Below are 20,724 nucleotides of genomic sequence, written 5' to 3' on the forward strand. Positions count from 1 at the left end.
AGCCGATGTGAGTAAGATCCTTAAACAGGTCAACATTCACAAGGCCGCAGGGCCAGACAGAATACCAGAACGTGTACTGCGAGCATGCACTGAGCAACTGGCAAGTGTCTTCAGTGACATTTTCAACCTCTCCCTGTCCATGTCTGTAATACTAACATGTTTTAAGCAAACCACCATAGTGCCTGTGCCCAAGAACACTAAGGTACCCTGCCTAAATGACTACCGACCCGCAGCACTCACATCTGTAGCCAAATCAAATCAAATTTTATTTGTCACATACACATGATTAGCAGATGTTAATGCGAGTGTAGCGAAATGCTTGTGCTTCTAGTTCCGACAATGCAGTAATAACCAACAAGTAATCTAACCTAACAATTCCACAACCTTTACCTTCTACACACAAGTGTAAAGGGATAAAGAATATGTACATAAAGATATATGAATGAGTGATGGTACAGAACGGCATAGGCAAGATGCAGTAGATGGTATAGAGTACAGTATATACATATGAGATGAGTAATGTAGGGTATGTAAACATAAAGTGGCATAGTTTAAAATGGCTAGTGATACATGTATTACATAAAGATGGCAAGATGCAGTAGATGATATAGAGTACAGTATATACATATACATATGAGATGAGTAATGTAGGGTGTAAACATGTAAACATTATATTAAGTGGCATTGTTTAAAGTGGCTAGTGGTACATTTTTACATAATTTCCATCAATTCCCATTATTAAAGTGGCTGGAGTTGAGTCAGTATGTTGGCAGCGGCCGCTAAATGTTAGTGGTGGCTGTTTAACAGTCTGATGGCCTTGAGATAGAAGCTGTTTTTCAGTCTCTCGGTCCCTGCTTTGATGCACCTGTACTGACCTCGCCTTCTGGATGATAGCGGGGTGAACAGGCAGTGGCTTGGGTGGTTGTTGTCCTTGATGATCTTTATGGCCTTCCTGTGACATCGGGTGGTGTAGGTGTCCTGGAGGGCAGGTAGTTTGCCCCCGCTGATGCGTTGTGCAGACCTCACTACCCTCTGGAGAGCCTTACGGTTGTGGGTGGAGCAGTTGCCGTACCAGGCGGTGATACAGCCCGACAGGATGCTCTCGATTGTGCATCTGTAGAAGTTTGTGAGTGCTTTTGGTGACAAGCCAAATTTCTTCAGCCTCCTGAGGTTGAAGAGGCGCTGCTGCGCCTTCTTCACAACGCTGTCTGTGTGGGTGGACCAATTCAGTTTGTCCGTGATGTGTACACCGAGGAACTTAAAACTTTCCACCTTCTCCACTACTGACCTGTCGATGTGGATAGGGGGGTGCTCCCTTTGCTGTTTCCTGAAGTCCACAATCATCTCCTTTGTTTTGTTGACGTTGAGTGTGAGGTTATTTTCCTGACACCACACTCCGGGGGCCCTCACCTCCTCCCTGTAGGCCGTCTCGTCGTTGTTGGTAATCGAGCCTACCACTGTAGTGTCATCCGCAAAATTGATGATTGAGTTGGAGGCGTACATGGCCACGCAGTCGTGGGTGAACAGGGAGTACAGGAGAGGGCTCAGAACGCACCCTTGTGGGGCCCCAGTGTTGAGGATCAGCGGGGTGGAGATGTTGTTACCTACCCTCACCACCTGGGGGCGGCAAGTCAGGAAGTCCAGGACCCAGTTGCACAGGGCGGGGTCGAGACCCAGGGTCACGAGCTTGATGACGAGTTTGGAGGGTACTATGGTCTTAAATGCTCAGCTGTAGTCGATGAACAGCATTCTCACATAGGTATTCCTCTTGTCCAGATGGGTTAGGGCAGTGTGCAGTGTGGTTGCGATTGCGTCGTCTGTGGACCTATTGTGCCGGTAAGAAATTGTGTGGGTCAAGGGTGTCCGGTAGGGTGGAGGTGATATGGTCCTTGACTTGTCTCTCAAAGCACTTCATGATGACGGAAGTGAGTGCTACGGGGCGGTAGTCGTTTAGCTCAGTTACCTTAGCTTTCTTGGGAACAGGAACAATGGTGGCCCTCTTGAAGCATGTGGGAACAGCAGACTGGGATAAGGTTTGATTGAATATGTCCGTAAACACACCAGCCAGCTGGTCTGCGCATGCTCTGAGGACGCGGCTGGGAATGCTGTCTGGGCCTGCAGCCTTGCGAGGGTTAACATGTTTAAATGTTTTACTCACCTCGGCTGCAGTGAAGGAGAGCCCGCAGGTTTTGGTAGCGGGCTGTGTCAGTGGCACTGTATTGTCCTCAAAGTGAGCAAAAAAGTTATTAAGCCTGTCTGGGAGCAAGACATCCTGGTCCGCGACGGGGCTGGTTTTCTTTTTGTAATCCGTGATTGACTGTAGACCCTGCCACATACCTCTTGTGTCTGAGCTGTTGAATTGCGACTCTATTTTGTCTCTGTACTGGGACTTAGCTTGTTTGATTGCCTTGCGGAGAGAATAGCTACACTGTTTGTATTCGGTCATGTTTCCGGTCACCTTGCCCTGGTTAAAAGCAGTGGTTCGCGCTTTCAGTTTCACGCGAATGCTGCCGTCAATCCACGGTTTCTGGTTTGGGAATGTTTTAATCGTTGCTGTGGGTACGACATCGTCAATGCACTTTCTAATGAACTCGCTCCCCGAATCAGCATATTCGTCAATGTTGTTGTTGGACGCAATGCGGAACATATTCCAATCCGCGTGATCGAAGCAGTCTTGAAGCGTGGAATCAGATTGGTCGGACCAGCGTTGAACAGACCTGAGCGAGGGAGCTTGTTGTTTTAGTTTCTGTTTGTAGGCTGGAAGCAACAAAATGGAGTCGGGGTCAGCTTTTCCGAAAGGAGGGCGGGGGAGGGTCTTATATGCGTCGCGGAAGTTTGTATAACAATGATCCAAGGTTTTACCAGCCTTGGTAGCACAATCGATATGCTGATAGAATTTAGGGAGTTTTGTTTTCAGATTAGCCTTGTTAAAATCCCCAGCTACGATGAATGCAGCCTCAGGGTGTGTGGTTTCCAGTTTACAAAGAGTCAGATAAAGTTCGTTCAGGGCCATTGATGTGTCTGCTTGGGGGGGAATATATACGGCTGTGATTATAATCGAAGAGAATTCACATGGTAGATAATGCGGTCGACATTTGATTGTGAGGAGTTCTAGATCAGGTGAACAAAATTACTTGAGTTCCTGTATGTTGTTATGATCACACCACGTCTCGTTAATCATAAGGCATACACCCCCGCCCCTCTTCTTACCAGAAAGATGTATGTTTCTGTCGGCGCGATGCGTGAAGAAACGAGCTGGCTGCACCGACTCCGTTAGCGTCTCTTGAGTTAGCCATGTTTCCGTGAAGCAGAGAACGTTACAATCTCTGATGTCTCTCTGGAACGGCATGAAAGCATGAAGTGCTTTGAAAGGATGGTCATACCTCATATCAAAACCATCATCACAGAAACCCTAAACCCACTCCAATTTGCATACCGCCCCAACAGATCCACAGATGATGCATTCTCTATTGCACGCCCTACTGACATTTCTCACCTGGACAAAGGGAGCACCTATGTGAGAATGCTATTCATTGACTACAGCTCAGCGTTCAACACCACAGTGCCCTCAAAGTTCATCAATAAGCTAAGGACCCTGGGACTAAACCCTTCCCTCTGCACCTGGATCCTGGACTTCCTGACGGACCGCCCCCCAGGTGGTAAGGGTAGGCCACACTGATCTTCAACACAGGGGCCCCTCAGGGGTGCATTCTCAGTCACCTCCTGTACTCCCTGTTCACTCATAACTGCAAAGCCAGGCACGACTCCAACACCATCATCAAATTTGCCGATGATACAACAGTGATAGGCCTGATCACAAACAACAACGAGACACCCTATAGGGAGGAGGTCAGAGACCTGGCCATGTGGTGCCAGAACAACAACCTCTCCCTCAACGTGATCAAGACAAAGGAGATGATTGTGGATTACAGGAAAAAGAGGACCGAGCACGTCCCCATTCTCATCGACGGGGCTGCAGTGGAGCAGGTTGACAGCTTCAAGTTCCTTGGTGTCCACATCACCAACAAACTAACATGGTCCGAGCATGCCAAGACAGTCATGAAGAGGGCACGACAAAACCTATTCCCCCTCAGGAGACTGAAAAGATTTGTCATGGGTCCTCAGATCCTCAAAAGGTTCTACAGCTGCAACATTGAGAGCATCCTGACCGGTTGCATCACTGCTTGGTATGGCAACTGTTCGGCCTCTGACCGCAAGGCACTACAGAGGGTAGTGCATACAGCCCAGTACATCACTGGGGCCAAGCTTCCTGCCATCCAGTACCTCTATACCAGGCGGTGTCAGAGGAAGGCCCTAAAAATTGTCAAAGACTCCAGCCACCCTAGTCATAGACTGTTCTCTCTTCTACCGCACGGGAAGCGGTACCGGAGCGCCAAGTCTAGATCCAAGAGGCTTCTAAAAAAATAAAGGAGACCTGCACACTCTAGGAGCTTAGATGCAAAAATATTTATGTCCAATGTTTAGACAGACAAACTGTCTTCATCAGGGTATAATGACAAACACTGCGGGATGACTCATTTATATAGTGAAAAAAGACACACAGGTGTCTGTAATCATGGCCGGGTGGGGCCTGATATCAGTGGTTAATTCTCATATTAAAATAGCATACAAAAAACATAAATGGATAGCGTACGATCATAGATACATTTTGGCTACATAAGCCTATAAACATTCTAAACAGCTTCAACCCCCAAGCCATAAGACTCCTGAACATCTAGTCAAATGGCTACCCAGACAATTTGCATTACCCCCCTCCCCCTCTTTACACCACTGCTACTCTCTATTGTCATCTATGCATAGTCACTTTAATAACTCTACCTACATGTACATATTACCTCAACTAATCAGTGCCCCCGCACACTGACTCTGTATCAGTACCCCCCTGTATATAGTCTCACTAGTGTTATTTTACTTTCTGGTCTTTAATCTGTTTTTTTTTTTTACTGCATTGATGGTTAGGGGCTCGTAAGTAGGCATTTCACTGTAAGATCTACAACTGTTGTATTTGGCGCATGTGACTAATACAATTTGATTTGATTTGTCTTGATTTGACACAAATGTTTGTCTCCTAGATTTACATTTACTATGTTACGTCTAGTCTATGAGGCCAGGCTGGTATAGCGCCACTGCGCTAGCGAGGAGAGTCTGAGGCAGGGCAGGCTTAAAGGTGTCGACATTACTGGGATAGCTTCTGTAGTTTAGTTTGGGGAGTCGGGAGAAAGTAGAGGGAGACGCATTTCCCATACAGAAGAGCCACTCTGTGCAGGTTTTCCTCTTGAAATCGGACTAGGCTTGCTATGCGTAAAACGCCCTGCTTTTTAGTTGGATTACCTTGATAGTTGGAAAAAACGATCTTTTTAAATAATGGTCAGGTCCGAGAATAAAATAACACGGAATTGTTTTCGAGACAGTGCTGTATATCTGTTTACTTGTGGATGTTAAAATGTCGCGTACACTCGGAGTTTATAAATGGTATGAAACATTTTTCCAGAATTGGCAAAGTCCGCGTATTTTCCTAATTTGTGTGGTTATTTTGAGAGCTGAAGTTGGAAGTTTGGATTAACGGTTTCTAAATACCCCGAATGTTTTTCAGGAATTGCTGACTCCGTCAATTGGTGCCTGGTTTGGATATTTTAGAACCTCTCTGGTGAGTTTTCCTGTCTGCGTTTTCACGCGGCTCTCAGGTTGATCGCAGGCTGGTGAAGTGGGGTTTGGGTTTGGCTGGTGTTCCACTGCAAAAAGTAAAGGCATGCTTTAAAACACAATCATAAAGTGTTGGCCTCTCTTGCACTCTGTTTTTTTTTTACTGCGCTGGACTTTATTTCTTATTTATTGAACATAAATGCTCTAAAGACGCACACAGGTCCCATGTCCACTGTTGGATATTCTTCTCTCTTTCTGGTTGTTTATTGTAACTAACAGTTTACAATAATGCGGGGAGAGTTTGTCCTGGGTCTGTCCCTGCTGTGTCTGCTAGCGTGGGCAGGACACGCCGACAAACAGGCCCACCTCAGAAGGTTTCCCTTGCGCCAACGCACCAAACTCAATACCGGGCGTCTGCAGCTCGAGCGCACTGTCGGCGTGGGAGGAACCCGCCCAGGACCCGGCTCCCCCTCGGTGCCCTCCGGGATCAGTGCCAGGCGCGACGAGGACATGCAGGCGGACCAGGTCTCTGTTCTTCAGCCCAGGACTGGGTCTGGACAGGGCAGGAGAGGTGGAGCGCTGGCAAGGGCAGCAGGGAGGAGGGTAGCTGGGAAGATGGCTCCCCTCCAGTCTGGCATGTTTCAGGATGAAGGCACTCCCGGGGCGAGGGCCAGACAGACCCGAATGCCAAGCAGCGCAGGCTCGCCTAACCTCCTGGCGAGCTTTGCAGGGAAGAACCGAGTCCTGGTGATTTCTGCTCCACATGACTCAGACGGTTACTACCGGCTGATGATGACACTGCTGAAGCCAGACGTGTATTGTGAGCTGGCAGAGAGGCACGTGCAGCAGATCGTGATATTCCACCAGGAGGGGGAGATGGGTGGGAAGGTGAGGCGGATCACCAGCGAGGGGAAGGTGATGGAGGAACCTTTGGACAAAGTGCTTATCCCCCGCCTCATGACCTTCCTCAAACTGGAGAAAGGTAGGCCTGGCCCGCCTGGAAACATCCCCTAGCCCTACTCCTTCAGTGTTAGCAGATCTAAGAGAATCTCTGTGGGGGGCTAGATTGAACCTGCCATTCAGATCTGTCAACACCTGCTTGGTGTTAGGAGTGGGGGTTATGGGGGTGCTTGGTGTTAGGAGTGGGGGTTATGGGGGTGCTTGGTGTTAGGAGTGGGGGTTATGGGGGTGCTTGGTGTGATGCTGGATATTTGTATGTTTACTGCATGTTTTATGCTGACAAGCAGTGAAAATTAATAACATAAATCTGAGTCTTTACAGGTAAGGTTGGGATGCTTACAGCATGCTTGCTGAGTTTTTCTCGTTTCGGCATGTTGCTTGTGGCCAAAGCCATATTAGCTAGTCTACTTTACTCAGTAAATGAAACTTGTCACCCTGTCCTGTCCAGGTAAGTTTGGTATGGTGCTCCTGAGGAAAACACTGCAAGTGGAGGAGAGGTACCCCTATCCAGTCAGGCTGGAGGCCATGTACGAGGTCATCGACCAGGCACCAATGAGGAAGCTGGAGAAGATCCGACAGAAGGGATTCGTCCAGAAGTGTAAAGGGGCGGGAGTAGAGGGCCAAGTGGGTGGTGGGGGTGGAGACTCAGGGATGGAAGTTGAAACAGGTGGACAGGTAGACCCGATCCCAGAGAGGAAGCCGCCTGCGAGGAAGCCAATGAGGAGACCCACAACAACCACCACCATTGCCACGAGGTCGACGACAACGAGGCCAACGACAACTTCGATAACAACAAGACCCACGACGACCACGACAAAAGCCACCACGACAACAACGAAAGCAACAACCACACCAAAGCCCACAACAACCACAACTAAACGTCCTGTGACCACACGACAGACCACCACCACTACCACCAGAACCCAGAGACCCACAAAAGCCCAAACCACCCCTCACTGGCTGCCTGCCCCTAGGACCACGCCTGAGCCCTATAACCGCAGAGACAAGGGGAGAGACAGGGCGAGGTACCCGCCCAAAACCACCACGTCTGGGGACAACCGAACAGACAAGGAGGGGAAGGACCACAACGTCCGTAAACCGGCCGGAGTGATACGCACCCAGCACAAACCCACCAAGGGCAAACCTACCAAAAGGAAGAATGGGAAGGTATGCAGTTGACTTATTACATTTCACTTATTACATTGATGTTGAGACAGAATGTTGCTGTATGTTGTTCTCTGTTGCATTTGTTGCATCAGGCTTGATTTTGGTGATCAATAAAGTCCTCTTCTCTCCTATCCTCTACTTTTCTCTCCTCTCCTCTTCTCTTCTCTCCTCTCTTCTCTCCAGGTGTTGAATAATGAGTATGAGGAGAATTATGAATCAAGCCGGCCCACCGCCAGCATCCCAGAGACACAGACAGAGGTCAACACAGAGGTCAGCCCAACCAAGAGGGGCAAGGGAAAACACGACAATACTGAGAAGAAGAAGAAAAAGAACGGCAAACCGGAAAAGGCCACCAAGAGGGACAAGGCAGAGAGGAGAGGAGCGAAGGTGGGGAAGGAGGGAAAAAACAACGGGAAGAAGAACGGAAAGAAGGTGTTGAAGAATCACGAGAAAGAGGAGTACCACAAACCCACCAAGAAGCCTCCGCCTCCTAAGGGTTCCCTGGCTTCCTTCCTGACCTACTTTGAGAACAGGAGACGACTTGTGGTAAGTACCAGTGTTTTGCAGCCTGTCTAGATTCTTATCACAGTGTTGCCGAGGGCAGGGTAGTAAAATCAGTCCCCATCCTCTCCATCCCCGCTGTCTATTATAAACACAATCTCCACAGCAGTGTGTGTGTGTGTGTGTGTGTGTGTCTAACCCAGTCTCTTTCTGTGTGTGTGTCTCCAGATCATAACGGCCCCCAGTGAGGAGAGCACTATGTATGTGCAACAGAGGGATGAGTACCTGGAGACGGTGTGTGAGATGGCCATCAGGAAAGTCTCCATCATCACCATCTTTGGCTATGTCACCAACTCCACAATGAAGATAGATCACTACCAGCTGGGTATGTACACATCTCTACTAACACACTATTGCAGGAACAGTCCGTATCGGCTATAGTACACTTGAAATGTAAAGGTAATTTCTGATTCAGCCGGCATACTGTAAATGCAGTCTCCGCGAACGTGGGAACATTGCCTTTAGATTTCAAACACGCTATAGCGCTGAACTTCGGCGATACAGATTCAATTGAGCCCTTAAGTTACAGTAGGTGTCCTGTATTGCTGTTACTGCCCTGTCCTGATTTTACCCCTGCTATCCTAAACTCCTCTGATAGAACAGAAGGCTAGCAGGTGTCTGGAGTGAGTCTGCAGCAAACAATAAGAGAGGCTCGACACAATAACACTGTGAACAGGATAACACTACCATTGCAAAGACACAATGTGGTGACAGCGCCAAAGCCTCCTGAGTCCCAGACATGAAAGTTAATGGTGCACAAAGGCTTTCACTGCTTCGCCATGAGTGCTTCGCGCATGTGCCCACACGGATCGGAAGGGGGGGCTTTGTGTTTGTGAGAGTCTCACCTTTCCATAGAATGGGCATAATCATTTATTGGCCAAACCGTTCGATCGCTACAGACGTTTTCATGAGAAAAAGCTACAGAGAAACACCTCTGTAGCTCTGCCACCTTCCACCACCAATGCGGAAGGCAGACATCGGCGGATGCAGTGGATTAAGATTCAGCCCATGCATGTCTCTAGCTTAAACAGACAGCTTTTGAAGGGGATTTTTATTCATATTTATGTATTATGCCTCGAGCGTAGCATGAGGGGGGCCTCAAGCAGAAAAACTATTGTAATATTTGTAAATATATATATATATTTTTTTTTTTTACGCTCAGCTCATTAGGCCCCTTGATATTGTGAGACCTGAGGCAATTGCCTCTTCTGCCTAATGGTAAGTCCGCCAGTGTGCGTGTGGGTGGCGATCCCGGCTGAATACCTTCCTAGTTTATCATTGGTGACATTGGGAAAGTCTGCTTCCTCTGCAGCTAATGTGTAAGCTAGAGTTAGGTCACCTCTCTCTCTCTCACACACACACACACACAGCTCACCACACACTCATGTGTCTTGGGTTAGCTTACATGGCTTATCTTCAAGATGAATTAGAGTCTCCCTTTTGTTGATTTTCTTCAAAGCTACTTATTCAGATGGCTCAAGATTACAAATGCGTCTTATGAGATTTGCGTTGTAAATTGGGCTTGGCAAGCGACAATATTTGTAGTTTTATGGAGATTTGAATCCTGCCTCCAGCCTATAGTTAGGATGTGTTAATGTCAGGACACAGCCCTACTGTATAAAACGTTATTATTCTCTCTGATTCTACACAACAACATGTTCCACAGACGGAATGACAGAAAGTTTTGAAGTGATGTCACACCCACCCATGTTACAAACCGGACGGTGGTTAGTTTTATGTTCCGAGCATCGCTCCAAGGGTTAATGTGTGTGTGAGTTCGTGCGGGTGAGCGTGTGTGTGTGTTCGTGCGGGTGTTTGTGTGTCCGTGTGTAAATGGTCCTTTCACAGCTGGAAAAAGGTTCCCTGTGTTGGATGACATCATCCTTACCTTTGAGTGCAATGCAGACTTTGAGGCATTGGTCAGTGTGTGTGTGTGTGTGTGTGTGTGTGTGTGTGTGTGTGTGTGTGTGTGTGTGTGTGTGTGTGTGTGTGTGTGTGTGTGTGTACAGGGTGTGTGTGTACAGGGTGTGTGTGTACAGGGTGCTGTGATTAAGGGCTATAGCTGTGGGCTGTGTAAGTGGTAACTACAGTCCCAGCTAGCACATAATGTTCAGGAACCATTTGTTTCTTGGAGTGGGGTTATCCGATAGTTATTTTGCATACAACCATCACACAATGTTCTGGGAATGGTGCAGGATAACCAGATTGCAAATAACGTTCTGAGAACCATGTTTCTTAGGTGGGAATTTCAGTACTTCAGCATAAGTTAATGAATTTCCATGTGTCCTAGCTGTGCTTGGAGTTCAGAACAGTTAACCCAAATTAAGCTAGCAGTGTTATTAAAAGTCTGATGGAAACATGTTCTCAGAACGTTATTTAATTACCTTCAAATAACTAATCATTTCGTCATCAGAATGTTAAGAAAACTTCTCAAGAAAACTTTCAGGGAACCATAGTGAAACGTTCTCAGAACCTCCCTGCATCCTAAAAAGTCCTGAAACTTATGGCTTCATTCCCAGTACCAATGGGAAACCAAAAACATACGTTCCCACAACTTCCAAAGAACCAAATTTTCTAGCTGTGTTAGCTCCTCTAAGCCATGTGATCAAGCCAACTTCCTGCATGAGAATATTCCTGTTCAGGATAGATAGATGGATCACCGCTTTGCCTTAGAAACCATGGCGCTACAGATACTGTATATGTAATCCATAGGAAGACACCATTTGTTTTCTGTAGAAAGGGGGATGGCTGTGGATTGAAAACATCTTCATATATATTGCTGTATGCTTTCAAAAGGTGACCAGTTCTGTTTATAGTATAAAGCAGAAATGTGGAGTCCTTATCCTCTCAATCACATCAGGAAACATTGGGTTTAAAAGAAAATCCTTGGGGTGGAGACTGATGGGTTTCCAGTCAAAACATACAGTAAGTCAACAAATGGCCTCTGTCATTCCCTCATGTTGAAGAGAGCTGTGGTCTTTTGGGTGGGATTCCAATCAAAACAAAGGAAAACAGAGCGAGATCTGGAATGTAGTCTGAGATGCAGTCCGGTCTGCCCCAACAAGCATTCTTTTTTTTTTTAAAGGAATATCCATGTTGAAAGGGAGTGAGACATTCCAAAGAGTTGAAGGAAATAAAAAGAAGACAAACAATCTAGATTGGCTTCTTCCTCCTCAGCCATCTCCCTCTCACTCTGTTTGATACAGAATATTGCCAATGTTTGGTAATAGAGATGGCCTCAGTGTGTGTTTGTGTGTGTGCGTGCGCGCTCGTTTGTGTGTCTTCTCAGAGGAAGCAGTAAGCCTAGAGTAAACACACCATTGCCCTCCTTTTGGGTGGTAGATGTATTTTACCTCAAACAGACGCTCGCCCAAAATCAACCGTTGATTCCCCCAGTAGTCCCCTCCTTACCCTACCTCTATTTTTGCAGAGCTGAAGAGACAGGGATAGGTGTAACCAATAATAACTAATAAGGCCATGACTCCACCTCTCCTAAATATTATGAGGGAAACATATGTCAACCCATCCAGTCTCTGGTAGGAAGTGGGATGTCCAATCCCTGTTTCCCCATGACCCTGGTTGTACTATGCAGTAGTTTTAGCTTCCTTATCTGAAAATGCACTCATTATTGTAAGTTGCTCTGGACAGGAGTCTGTTAAATTGTACTAAACTCAATTTTAATTGGTTGTCTGTTTCTCAATTTTCTCTCGCTCTCTTCTCTCCCTTCTCCTTCTCTTCCCCTCCCAGAGAACGACAAGCCTATGACGGGTCTTCGTCAGGAGGACCTGGTGAACCAGGATCTGATCACAGAGCTCAGGAAGGAGTTTTATATGACATTTAACGACTTCCACATGGTTCTCACTGACACTGACATGAGAGCCAAGGTGGGTTTTGTCTCGCTCTTTCTCTCTCTCTTTTTCTAGGCGTCTTACTAGGAGTGCATTATTTTGCAATCTGGCACACCGCATTGTCGGAGTCCGCACTTTTTGGACCATTCCGTTTAGAACTAAAGTCTACTACTCGACCCAACCATCTTGCCAAGTGAGCTAAATGGAGCACATACACCTAACCTCTCTGTTTGGCCAATTAGACATAGACTCATGTTGGCTGACCTGCCTTCTCCATACTGTAAACATCCTGCCGTGATTAAACACTGGTTTAATTCACACATCATGACGTTCTCCCAACAGCTGTGTTTGTGTGTGTGTGTGTGTGTGTGTGTGTGTGTGTGTGTGTGTGTGTGTGTGTGTGTGTGTGTGTGTGTGTGTGTGTGTGTGTGTGTGTGTGTGTGTGTGTGTGTAAACCACCAGGCTGTTTTCAGGCGGATTAAACAAAGACGCCAGTGTGCAAGCAACCCTCTAATGCTGTCAGTACAGACAGGAAATTCTATTAACATTACAGGGCACATGGTGTGGGTAAGAGAGAGGGAGAGAGAGAGAGGGGAGTGACAGGGAATGCGAAAAACAGTGAGGGAGACTGTATCCATGGCAGCAGACCCTCACCTGATCCATTAGAAAGTGTGTGTGCCTGTGCTTCTGTGAGTGTGTAATGCTGCATTGGGGAATATCACATTCTGAACTGAGCAAATTTGAGATCAGAATTTTAACACCCACAGTGTTAAATGTAACACTTTCTTAGTGTGTATATGACTAACACTTTTCAAAGTGTTGATGAACTAAGACCCCAAGAGTGTTGGGTCCCTAACACCAAGCGTGTTGCAAATTTGGACTTAAATTAACACTTTATTAGGGCAGATGCTGTTACACTTCCTCAGTGTTATGGAATTAACACTTGTGGTGTTACCGTAACTCATTTTTTGTTGTTCTTTTAACACTGTAGGGTGTAAAGCCTTATTTGCATATTTATTTTCCAGGGTGCCACTCAAGTTAATTTTAAAGGTACCTGTACCACCCATGACTGTGTTTGCTAGTGACAGAGACATGATTGTTGCATTCAAATGCTTTCAGTCCCGTAGCTTTCAGAGAGTGCCTAAATATATATTTTATCATCAAAATGTAATTATTTATCACAATAAATGACCTTTTTAGACTATACCATGCTTCAACATTCAAGTTTCACCCTAACACAGTTGTCTGAAACTCCTGGTTTGCTGGCCACATCAACAAGTCATATTATGCAGGCTTCCAAAGTGTTACATAATTCCTATTCAAATCCAGCCATAGGATATTGAAGAATTTGAACTTTTAATCCCCCGCAACCTGCAGTTAAAATGACTGCCAAGGTAGGAAAGGTTGATCAATGAGACTACCTAAACCATCTCAATAATGGGTTAAATAAATCCAACCACTTACAGATTGGATTTGCTTAGAAACATTTATGTTATTTATCTTTGTGTAGTATAAGATCAATTAATCAATCATTGCGCATGCAGAAACATAGATATTAAAACTATTCTAAAAAGCAACCTGCAACAAAGCATGCTGGGAAATATAATAATGAGGCCCCACCCATGTCTTTTTCACTCTGAGAGAGTTAACGGAAATTAACTCAACAGTCGAGTAACATCACTCAATTTCAATTCCATTTATTCACCGCAGGTGGTGTCAATTTCAATCCCACTGGTGTTAACCCCACTAGAATCAGATATAACACTCACAACACTTTTTAACTCAACTCCAATAGTTTAACACCCACAAATTTGCTGTGTGTGAAGGGAATCTGATTCTCATCGAAAACATGGCTCAGTGTCTTGTTTCATTTGCATACAGATTTTTTAGGAATAAAGGATACACAATTTTCTAGAAATACTGGGATAGGTATAACAAAGGAATAGCATTTGTTATGTTTTTCTCCTGACAACTTAAAGAATCGAATAAGGATTGTACACTCAAATCCTCCAATGCTTATCTTTTTGGTCCACTGTTTTTTTTCTGTCTTGATGTGTGTTTGTTCCTCTAACAGCAATCCTACGAGGTCCCGATCGCCATGAAGGCTGTGTTTGATTACATCGACACCTTCTCCTCTCGCATCAGAGAGATGGAACAGCAGAAGAGAGACGGAGTTGTCTGCAAGAAGGAGGACAAACCCAGATCACTGGAGAACTTCCTCTCCAGGTAGTGTGTGTGCACGTTAGTCTTGCTGATGGCTGTGGCAGCGTCTGGAATTTTAAACAGTCATTAGCTCATAGCCAGTGAGAATATTGTCTCAAGCTAGGCAGGGGTCTCGTTGAGGAGGCTGTGGTCAGAATTTGTAGTCAACATGAATATTCACACTAAATCACCTGCACCACAAATTCAACAGTTCTTTATGAGCTAAACTTGGCTCTGATGGCGGACAGTATGCACGAGCCTGTACTTCTAGTACTCTACGTTAACACCATTGTCTTGGATTGATTGACTATGGTCCTATATTTCTGTCTTCAACAGATTGACTGTGGTTTGTTGCAATAGAGACTAAATTCCAGTCTGACAGTGAGCCAAAGGGTCTGGAGTTTGGACAGAAAATGACTTGGTTGATGACATGACTGTTTAATCTACATCTTTCATCCTAGTTCCGTCTTTGGGTTCTCAGGTTCCGTTGGAGGCGTCGCCTGTTTGTAATCTCCGCCCCCAACGATGAGGAATGGGCCTATCAGCAGCAACTCTATGCCCTGACCAGCCAAGCCTGCAACCTGGGTGAGTATAAGAAGGAATTGTTGAGTTATTATCATATTCCTTAAACAATATTTATCCCATCTACAGGAAGTGACTAGTCTAGTGCCTGGGGGTTGTTACACACACACACACACACACACACACACACACACACACACACACACACACACACACACACACACACACACACACACACACACACACACACACACACATACACACTGCTCCCTGTGGTTCAAAGTATGTGTAAATCATATTAGATTTACAACAGCCTCCAGTCAGACCTGATCTCATACAGAAGAACATTAGGCTCTCTATCCATTTGTTGAATTTTAGATTGATAGGTAAATACATATACTTTAGTAGTCATAATATAAGTGTTGGCAGTCACTGAGATTGAGGAGGACCATTATAATTGTTTCTCGCAGACATGTGCATACGCATCCAGGGACAGAGACACGCACCCACACAATTGATGAGGGAGAATATAGCACATTAGATCTGGTAAAAGATGATACTAACAAAAAGAGCAAGAGGAAGGCCATACAGTCAGATGGATGTCATAAGGTGAATGCACCAATTTGTAAGTCGCTCTGGATAAGAGCGTCTGCTAAATGACTTAAATGTAATGTAAATGTAATTTTAGGTGGGGGGTGGGGGGGGGGGGGGGGGGGGGGGGGGGGGGCTTTCATCAAAACTATGAAAAGCTGTCAACAAGGCAAAGGGTGGCTACTTTGAAGAATCTTAAATCTTAAATATATTTAGATTTGTTTAACACTTTTTTGGTTACTAAATGATTCCATATGTGTTATTTCATAATTTTGATGTCACAATGTAGAAAATAGTACAATTATTTTTTTTTTACTTGAATGAGTAGGTGTGTCCAAACATTTGACTGGTACTGTATGTCAGGCTAGGAATAACCCTGTAAAAAGGGTTTTCCGGGATGCATGAACAAATCAAATCGAACTTTATTTGTCACATGCGCCGAATACAACAAGTGTAGACCTTACCGTGAAATTCTTACTTACAAGCCCTTATAAGGGGCTGTAGTGTAAGGGCTGTAAGGGCTTACTTACAAGCCCTTAACCAACAATGATATTTACTGCGATTTCGATGACAACCTATGGCCAAATGTTCAAGACAGGCTTGATACAAACTAATGCCTGCTAAATATAGTTTTTTTCATTTCTTTAATTTGATTACATTTTGAAAGATGTATTCAATGATCACACCTTTGATCACACATGAGATAGAAATTATGGAAATTTGATGTTGAGTAAAATTGTATGGGTAGTGCAAGTGTATTGCCTAATGTGAAAACAGTGTAATGTACTGTCATGTAATGTTCTGTAGCATACTACATTCCAAGGGACATTTTGAAACATGGGTCTTAAATGTGTTGCTACTGGATAAACTGGTTGTTAAAATAACTAAGTTGAGAAGATGTCATTATGTTGTGTTTTGGTGATTCAACCAATGTACTCATTATATTTTCGGTGTGTGGGGAAACATGCCTGCAAACACAATGAACGCACAATGAAAGGTTCTGAATGTAAGACTGGCTGCGTTACCAGTTTGGAGTTTTGTTCTAAGAGGTTTGAAAATTCACCACATGAAAATAAAAAAACGAACAATCAGTGGTGCACGAGAACTTCAGTATTGGTGTTAATAACCAGAGCTGATTGTGAGTGTGTCAATACTCTGTGTAGAGTAAAACAATCAAAACCATGCTCATCATTATCATATTTCCCTCATGCTCTATTGCAGGTTGATTTTCAGAATTGTTTGTTTCAGTATCTGTGTTTTTGCATGTATATTGATTGGTTGATTAATATTAGGCTACACAAAGATAAATAACATACATTCTTCTAAACGAATCAAATCAAATCAAATTGTATTAGTCACATGTGCCCGAATACAACAGGTGTAGACCTTACAGTAAAATACTTACTTACAAGCCCCTAACCAATAATGCAGTTTAAAAAATACGAATAAGAATAAATAATAAAAGGAACAAGTAATTAAAGAGCAGCAGTAAAATAACAATAGCGAGACTATATACAGGGGGTACTGGTACAGAGTCAATGTGCGGGGGCACCGGTTAATCGAGGTAATTGAGGTAATATGTACATGTAGGTAGAGTTTTTAAAGTGACTGAGCATAGATAATAACAGAGAGTAGCAGCGGCGTAAAAGAGGAGGTGGGCAATGCTAATATTATTTTGTTGTTCTAATGTGCTATTATGTCCTATCTGCTGTGTGTTCATCGATGTGGTGGTGGTTTCCATGGTGACCCAGGCCTGAGACACATCTCCATCCTGAAGCTGGTTGGCATGGAGGCAGTGGACCAGGGAGGAGTCCTAGAGCTCTATCCAATCAACGGTAAGAACCATGTTGCCTCCACACCACCTAGATGTACAGTTGAAGTCAGAACTTTACATACACCTCAGCCAAAGACATTTAAAGTCAGTTTTTCACAATTCCTGACATTTAATCCGAGTAAAAAATCCCTGTCTTAGTTCAGTTAGGATCACCACTTTATTTTAAGAATGTGAAATGTCAGGAGAGATAGTAGAGATAATGATTTATTTCAGCTTTTATTTCTTTCATCACATTCCCAGTGGGTCAGAAGTTTACATACACTAAAAAAAAAATCTGATGTCTTGGCTGATTTCTTTTGATTTTCCCATGATGTCAAGCAAAGAGGCACTGAGTTTGAAGGTAGGCCTTGTAATACATCCACAGGTACACCTCTAATTGACCCAAATGATGTCAATTAGCTTATCAGAATCGTCTAAAGCCATCACATAATTTTCTGGAATTTTCCAAGCTGCTTATAGGCACAGTCAACTTAGTGTATGTAAACTTCTGACCCACTGGAATTGTGATACAGGGAAATATTCTGTCTGTAAACAATTGTTGGAAAAATTACTTGTGTCATGCACAAAGTAGATGTCCTAATCGACTTGCCAAAACTATAGTTTGTTAACAAGAAATTTGTGGAGTGGTTGAAAAACTAGTTTTAATGACTCCAACCTAAGTGTATGTAAACTTCCGACTTCAACTGTATGTCATAAGGTGAATGCACCAATTTGTAAGTCGCTCTGGATAAGAGCGTCTGCTAAATGACTTAAATGTAATGTAAATGTATTAAACTGCATACGGGAAATGGCTGTATGAAGATTAAATAAAACAAGACAAGTGGAAGGTCAATGGGGCTGTATGTGTTATGTTTAGTTTAATCAGTTCATACAGCCATGATGTTGAATTTCTGATGTTGTTTTATTGACACAGCAGGCAGGTAGGCCAGCCTCAGCCCTAACTCCTGCTGTCTCCCCCAGTCCAAGTCCCTATAGCCCAGCTGCTTCTTCTGTTTTCTCTCCATGCTACCTGTTTGATGTCTCCTCTGTGGTAGGGGACCCAACCTAAAAAACTTGCTGATGCTGCTGCCTACACCACACACACGGCCCTCTATCCATACACCCCTCACTGCTGCACAAGCACGCAGACAGCTCCTGTGGCCGGAGTGTTAGGGAGGAAATATGTAAACCCTCCCTTTAATTTCTCTAGCCTGCCAAATAGTATTCTTATGTGCTCTTTATGGACTTTTCCTTTAGTGACGGGTCGTTCGTGAATGAACAGCTCTTTATGGACTTTCCTTTAGTGACGGGTCGTTCGCGAATGAACAGCTCTTTATGGACTTTTCCTTTAGTGACGGGTCGTTCGCGAATGAACAGCTCTTTATGGACTTTCCTTTAGTGATGGGTCGTTTGTGAACGAACAGCTCTTTATGGACTTTCCTTTAGTGATGGGTCGTTTGTGAACGAACAGCTCTTTATGGACTTTTCCTTTAGTGACGGGTCGTTCGTGACCGAACAGCTCTTTATGGACTTTTCCTTTAGTGACGGGTCGTTCGTGACCGAACAGCTCTTTTTGAACTGATCTTTTTGGTGAATGTCGGGAACCGAATCGCATCTGCGAGAGCCATTCAATTGGCTCCCTCATTTACATACTGTTACTACTGGTTGTTGAGCTCCCGATAACGATTATCTGCAGATACGTTGTAAAAACATTCTCTGAAGATTGTAATTCTTCACTGCAGTAAGAATTGGTAGTGAGGAGAGCCTCGTTCTGGTCCATACATATTTTTGCAGTGCATTCCATTTTATTTCTTCATTTTTTTTGGTCAGGTAAAAATTGTACTTGCATATCATGATATGACATAATTGCAGGCAACATTCTAGGCTTTACATAATGGATTTGGTATTTTTAAGCACCACTGAACAAAGAACTGTTTGCGGAGCCAAATGATCCGGCTCACTGAATAGCCTCGGAATACCCATCAATGCTTTCCTTGAGTGAAGTGGTAGTTTTGCAGGGGAAGATGATGGGACAGAGGTGCTGAATTTAGCGGAACCTTTAAAAGACAACGAAATGAATCCACACACACTTTCGCATTAAATGGATAATATGAAATTCAATTCTTCCATAACAGTATTAACACAAACTAATCTTTTCTAACTCTAGAGAGGCAGCTTGGCCATGGAGCGAGAATGCCTCTTTAGTCAAAGATATCAAACATACCAAAGCCTATTGACTGACTCTATCCATCGCTCTCTCCACCTTCCAGGCAGCGCCACGGTGGAACGTGAGGGCCTCTCGGCCGCCTTGGTCAAAGACATTCGCAACTACTTCCAGATCAGCCCAGAGTACTTCTCCATGCTGCTGGTGGGAAAGGACGGCAACGTCAAGTCGTGGTACCCGAGCCCCATGTGGTCCATGGCCAACATCTACGACCTGGTGGACTCCATGCAGCTCCGCAGGCAGGAGATGGCCATCCAGCAGTCACTGGGCATGCGCTGCCCCGAAGACGAGTATGGGGGCTACGGGTACCATCACAATGGCTATGACGGTTACCAGGATGCTTATCACCAGGGATACGGTTACTAAAAGGGAGAGTGTGTCAATAGTCAATAGTCTATCAGCAATGATATGGTCACTAAGGAGTATGTTGCCTAATCTCATAGATGCTTCTTGATGGCCCTTTGTAGATTTGAATGGATCAGATAGGTGTAAGCAAGCCCTCTGGTAGTCTAGATGGGATTTTCACCATGTCGCTTGAATCTAGTCTACAAGTTAGCAGTAAGTATCAAGGGCTAGGGGAAAGAGATTTAATTAAACTTGGGCATGTGTGTGTGTGAGGGGCATGAGTATAAACTTTGTCTCGCCTCCTTATTAGTGGATTGTGTTTTCAGGAAGTTTATGCACAGGGTTAAAGAGTAAGGGGTTATCTCTGTACTTCCTGGTTTTGAACTAGAAGGAAATAAATGATTGGATAGCGATGTCATCAATCTCAATCTTTCTTTATATCAGTCTTGTTCTTGTGTATTAAGAATTACAATCGAAAAACTTATCAACATTTCACATTTTCTATCAGTCTACTTCAATTCCATTCCTGACCAAATGTTAATTTTCACCTTATTGTAGATACAAGTGTAAAGATAAGTCAAAACCTTTGTATTTATTGGATTTTTTATTTGAGGCTATCAATATCAGAGCTATAACTGTGTTTCTAAGATGAATTTTCAACTCGTTTAAGTTTCCTGTTGCTACACATTGTTCTTATTTATACTCCGTTGTGCTTTATGACAAATAAAACTTTGTTTACAATCAACAGTTTCTGAGTTAATACACATCTCAGTAATTTGTATAAATGTCGTCAGAGGTTCTTTACGCACAGTCACCATTTATTATAC

At 44.3% G+C, this 20,724-nt stretch overlaps 1 protein-coding gene across 1 annotated transcript; it reads left to right on the forward strand.

The window, feature by feature from the left end:
• The first annotated feature begins 5,181 nt into the window (after window positions 1-5,181).
• ccdc80 (coiled-coil domain containing 80) lies at window positions 5,182-20,642 on the forward strand. Its single transcript, XM_055870337.1, has 10 exons — window positions 5,182-5,493; window positions 5,615-6,646; window positions 7,073-7,791; window positions 7,975-8,337; window positions 8,521-8,677; window positions 12,100-12,236; window positions 14,275-14,426; window positions 14,884-14,987; window positions 17,267-17,350; window positions 19,599-20,642. The coding sequence occupies exons 2-10, from the start codon at window positions 5,953-5,955 to the stop codon at window positions 19,916-19,918; spliced, it is 2,730 nt and encodes a 909-aa protein (XP_055726312.1). The 5' UTR covers window positions 5,182-5,493; window positions 5,615-5,952; the 3' UTR covers window positions 19,919-20,642.
• The last annotated feature ends 82 nt before the right edge of the window (window positions 20,643-20,724 follow it).

Source organism: Salvelinus fontinalis, chromosome 19 (genome assembly GCF_029448725.1).
Source record: "Salvelinus fontinalis isolate EN_2023a chromosome 19, ASM2944872v1, whole genome shotgun sequence".
Classification (NCBI taxonomy): Eukaryota; Metazoa; Chordata; class Actinopteri; order Salmoniformes; family Salmonidae; genus Salvelinus; species Salvelinus fontinalis.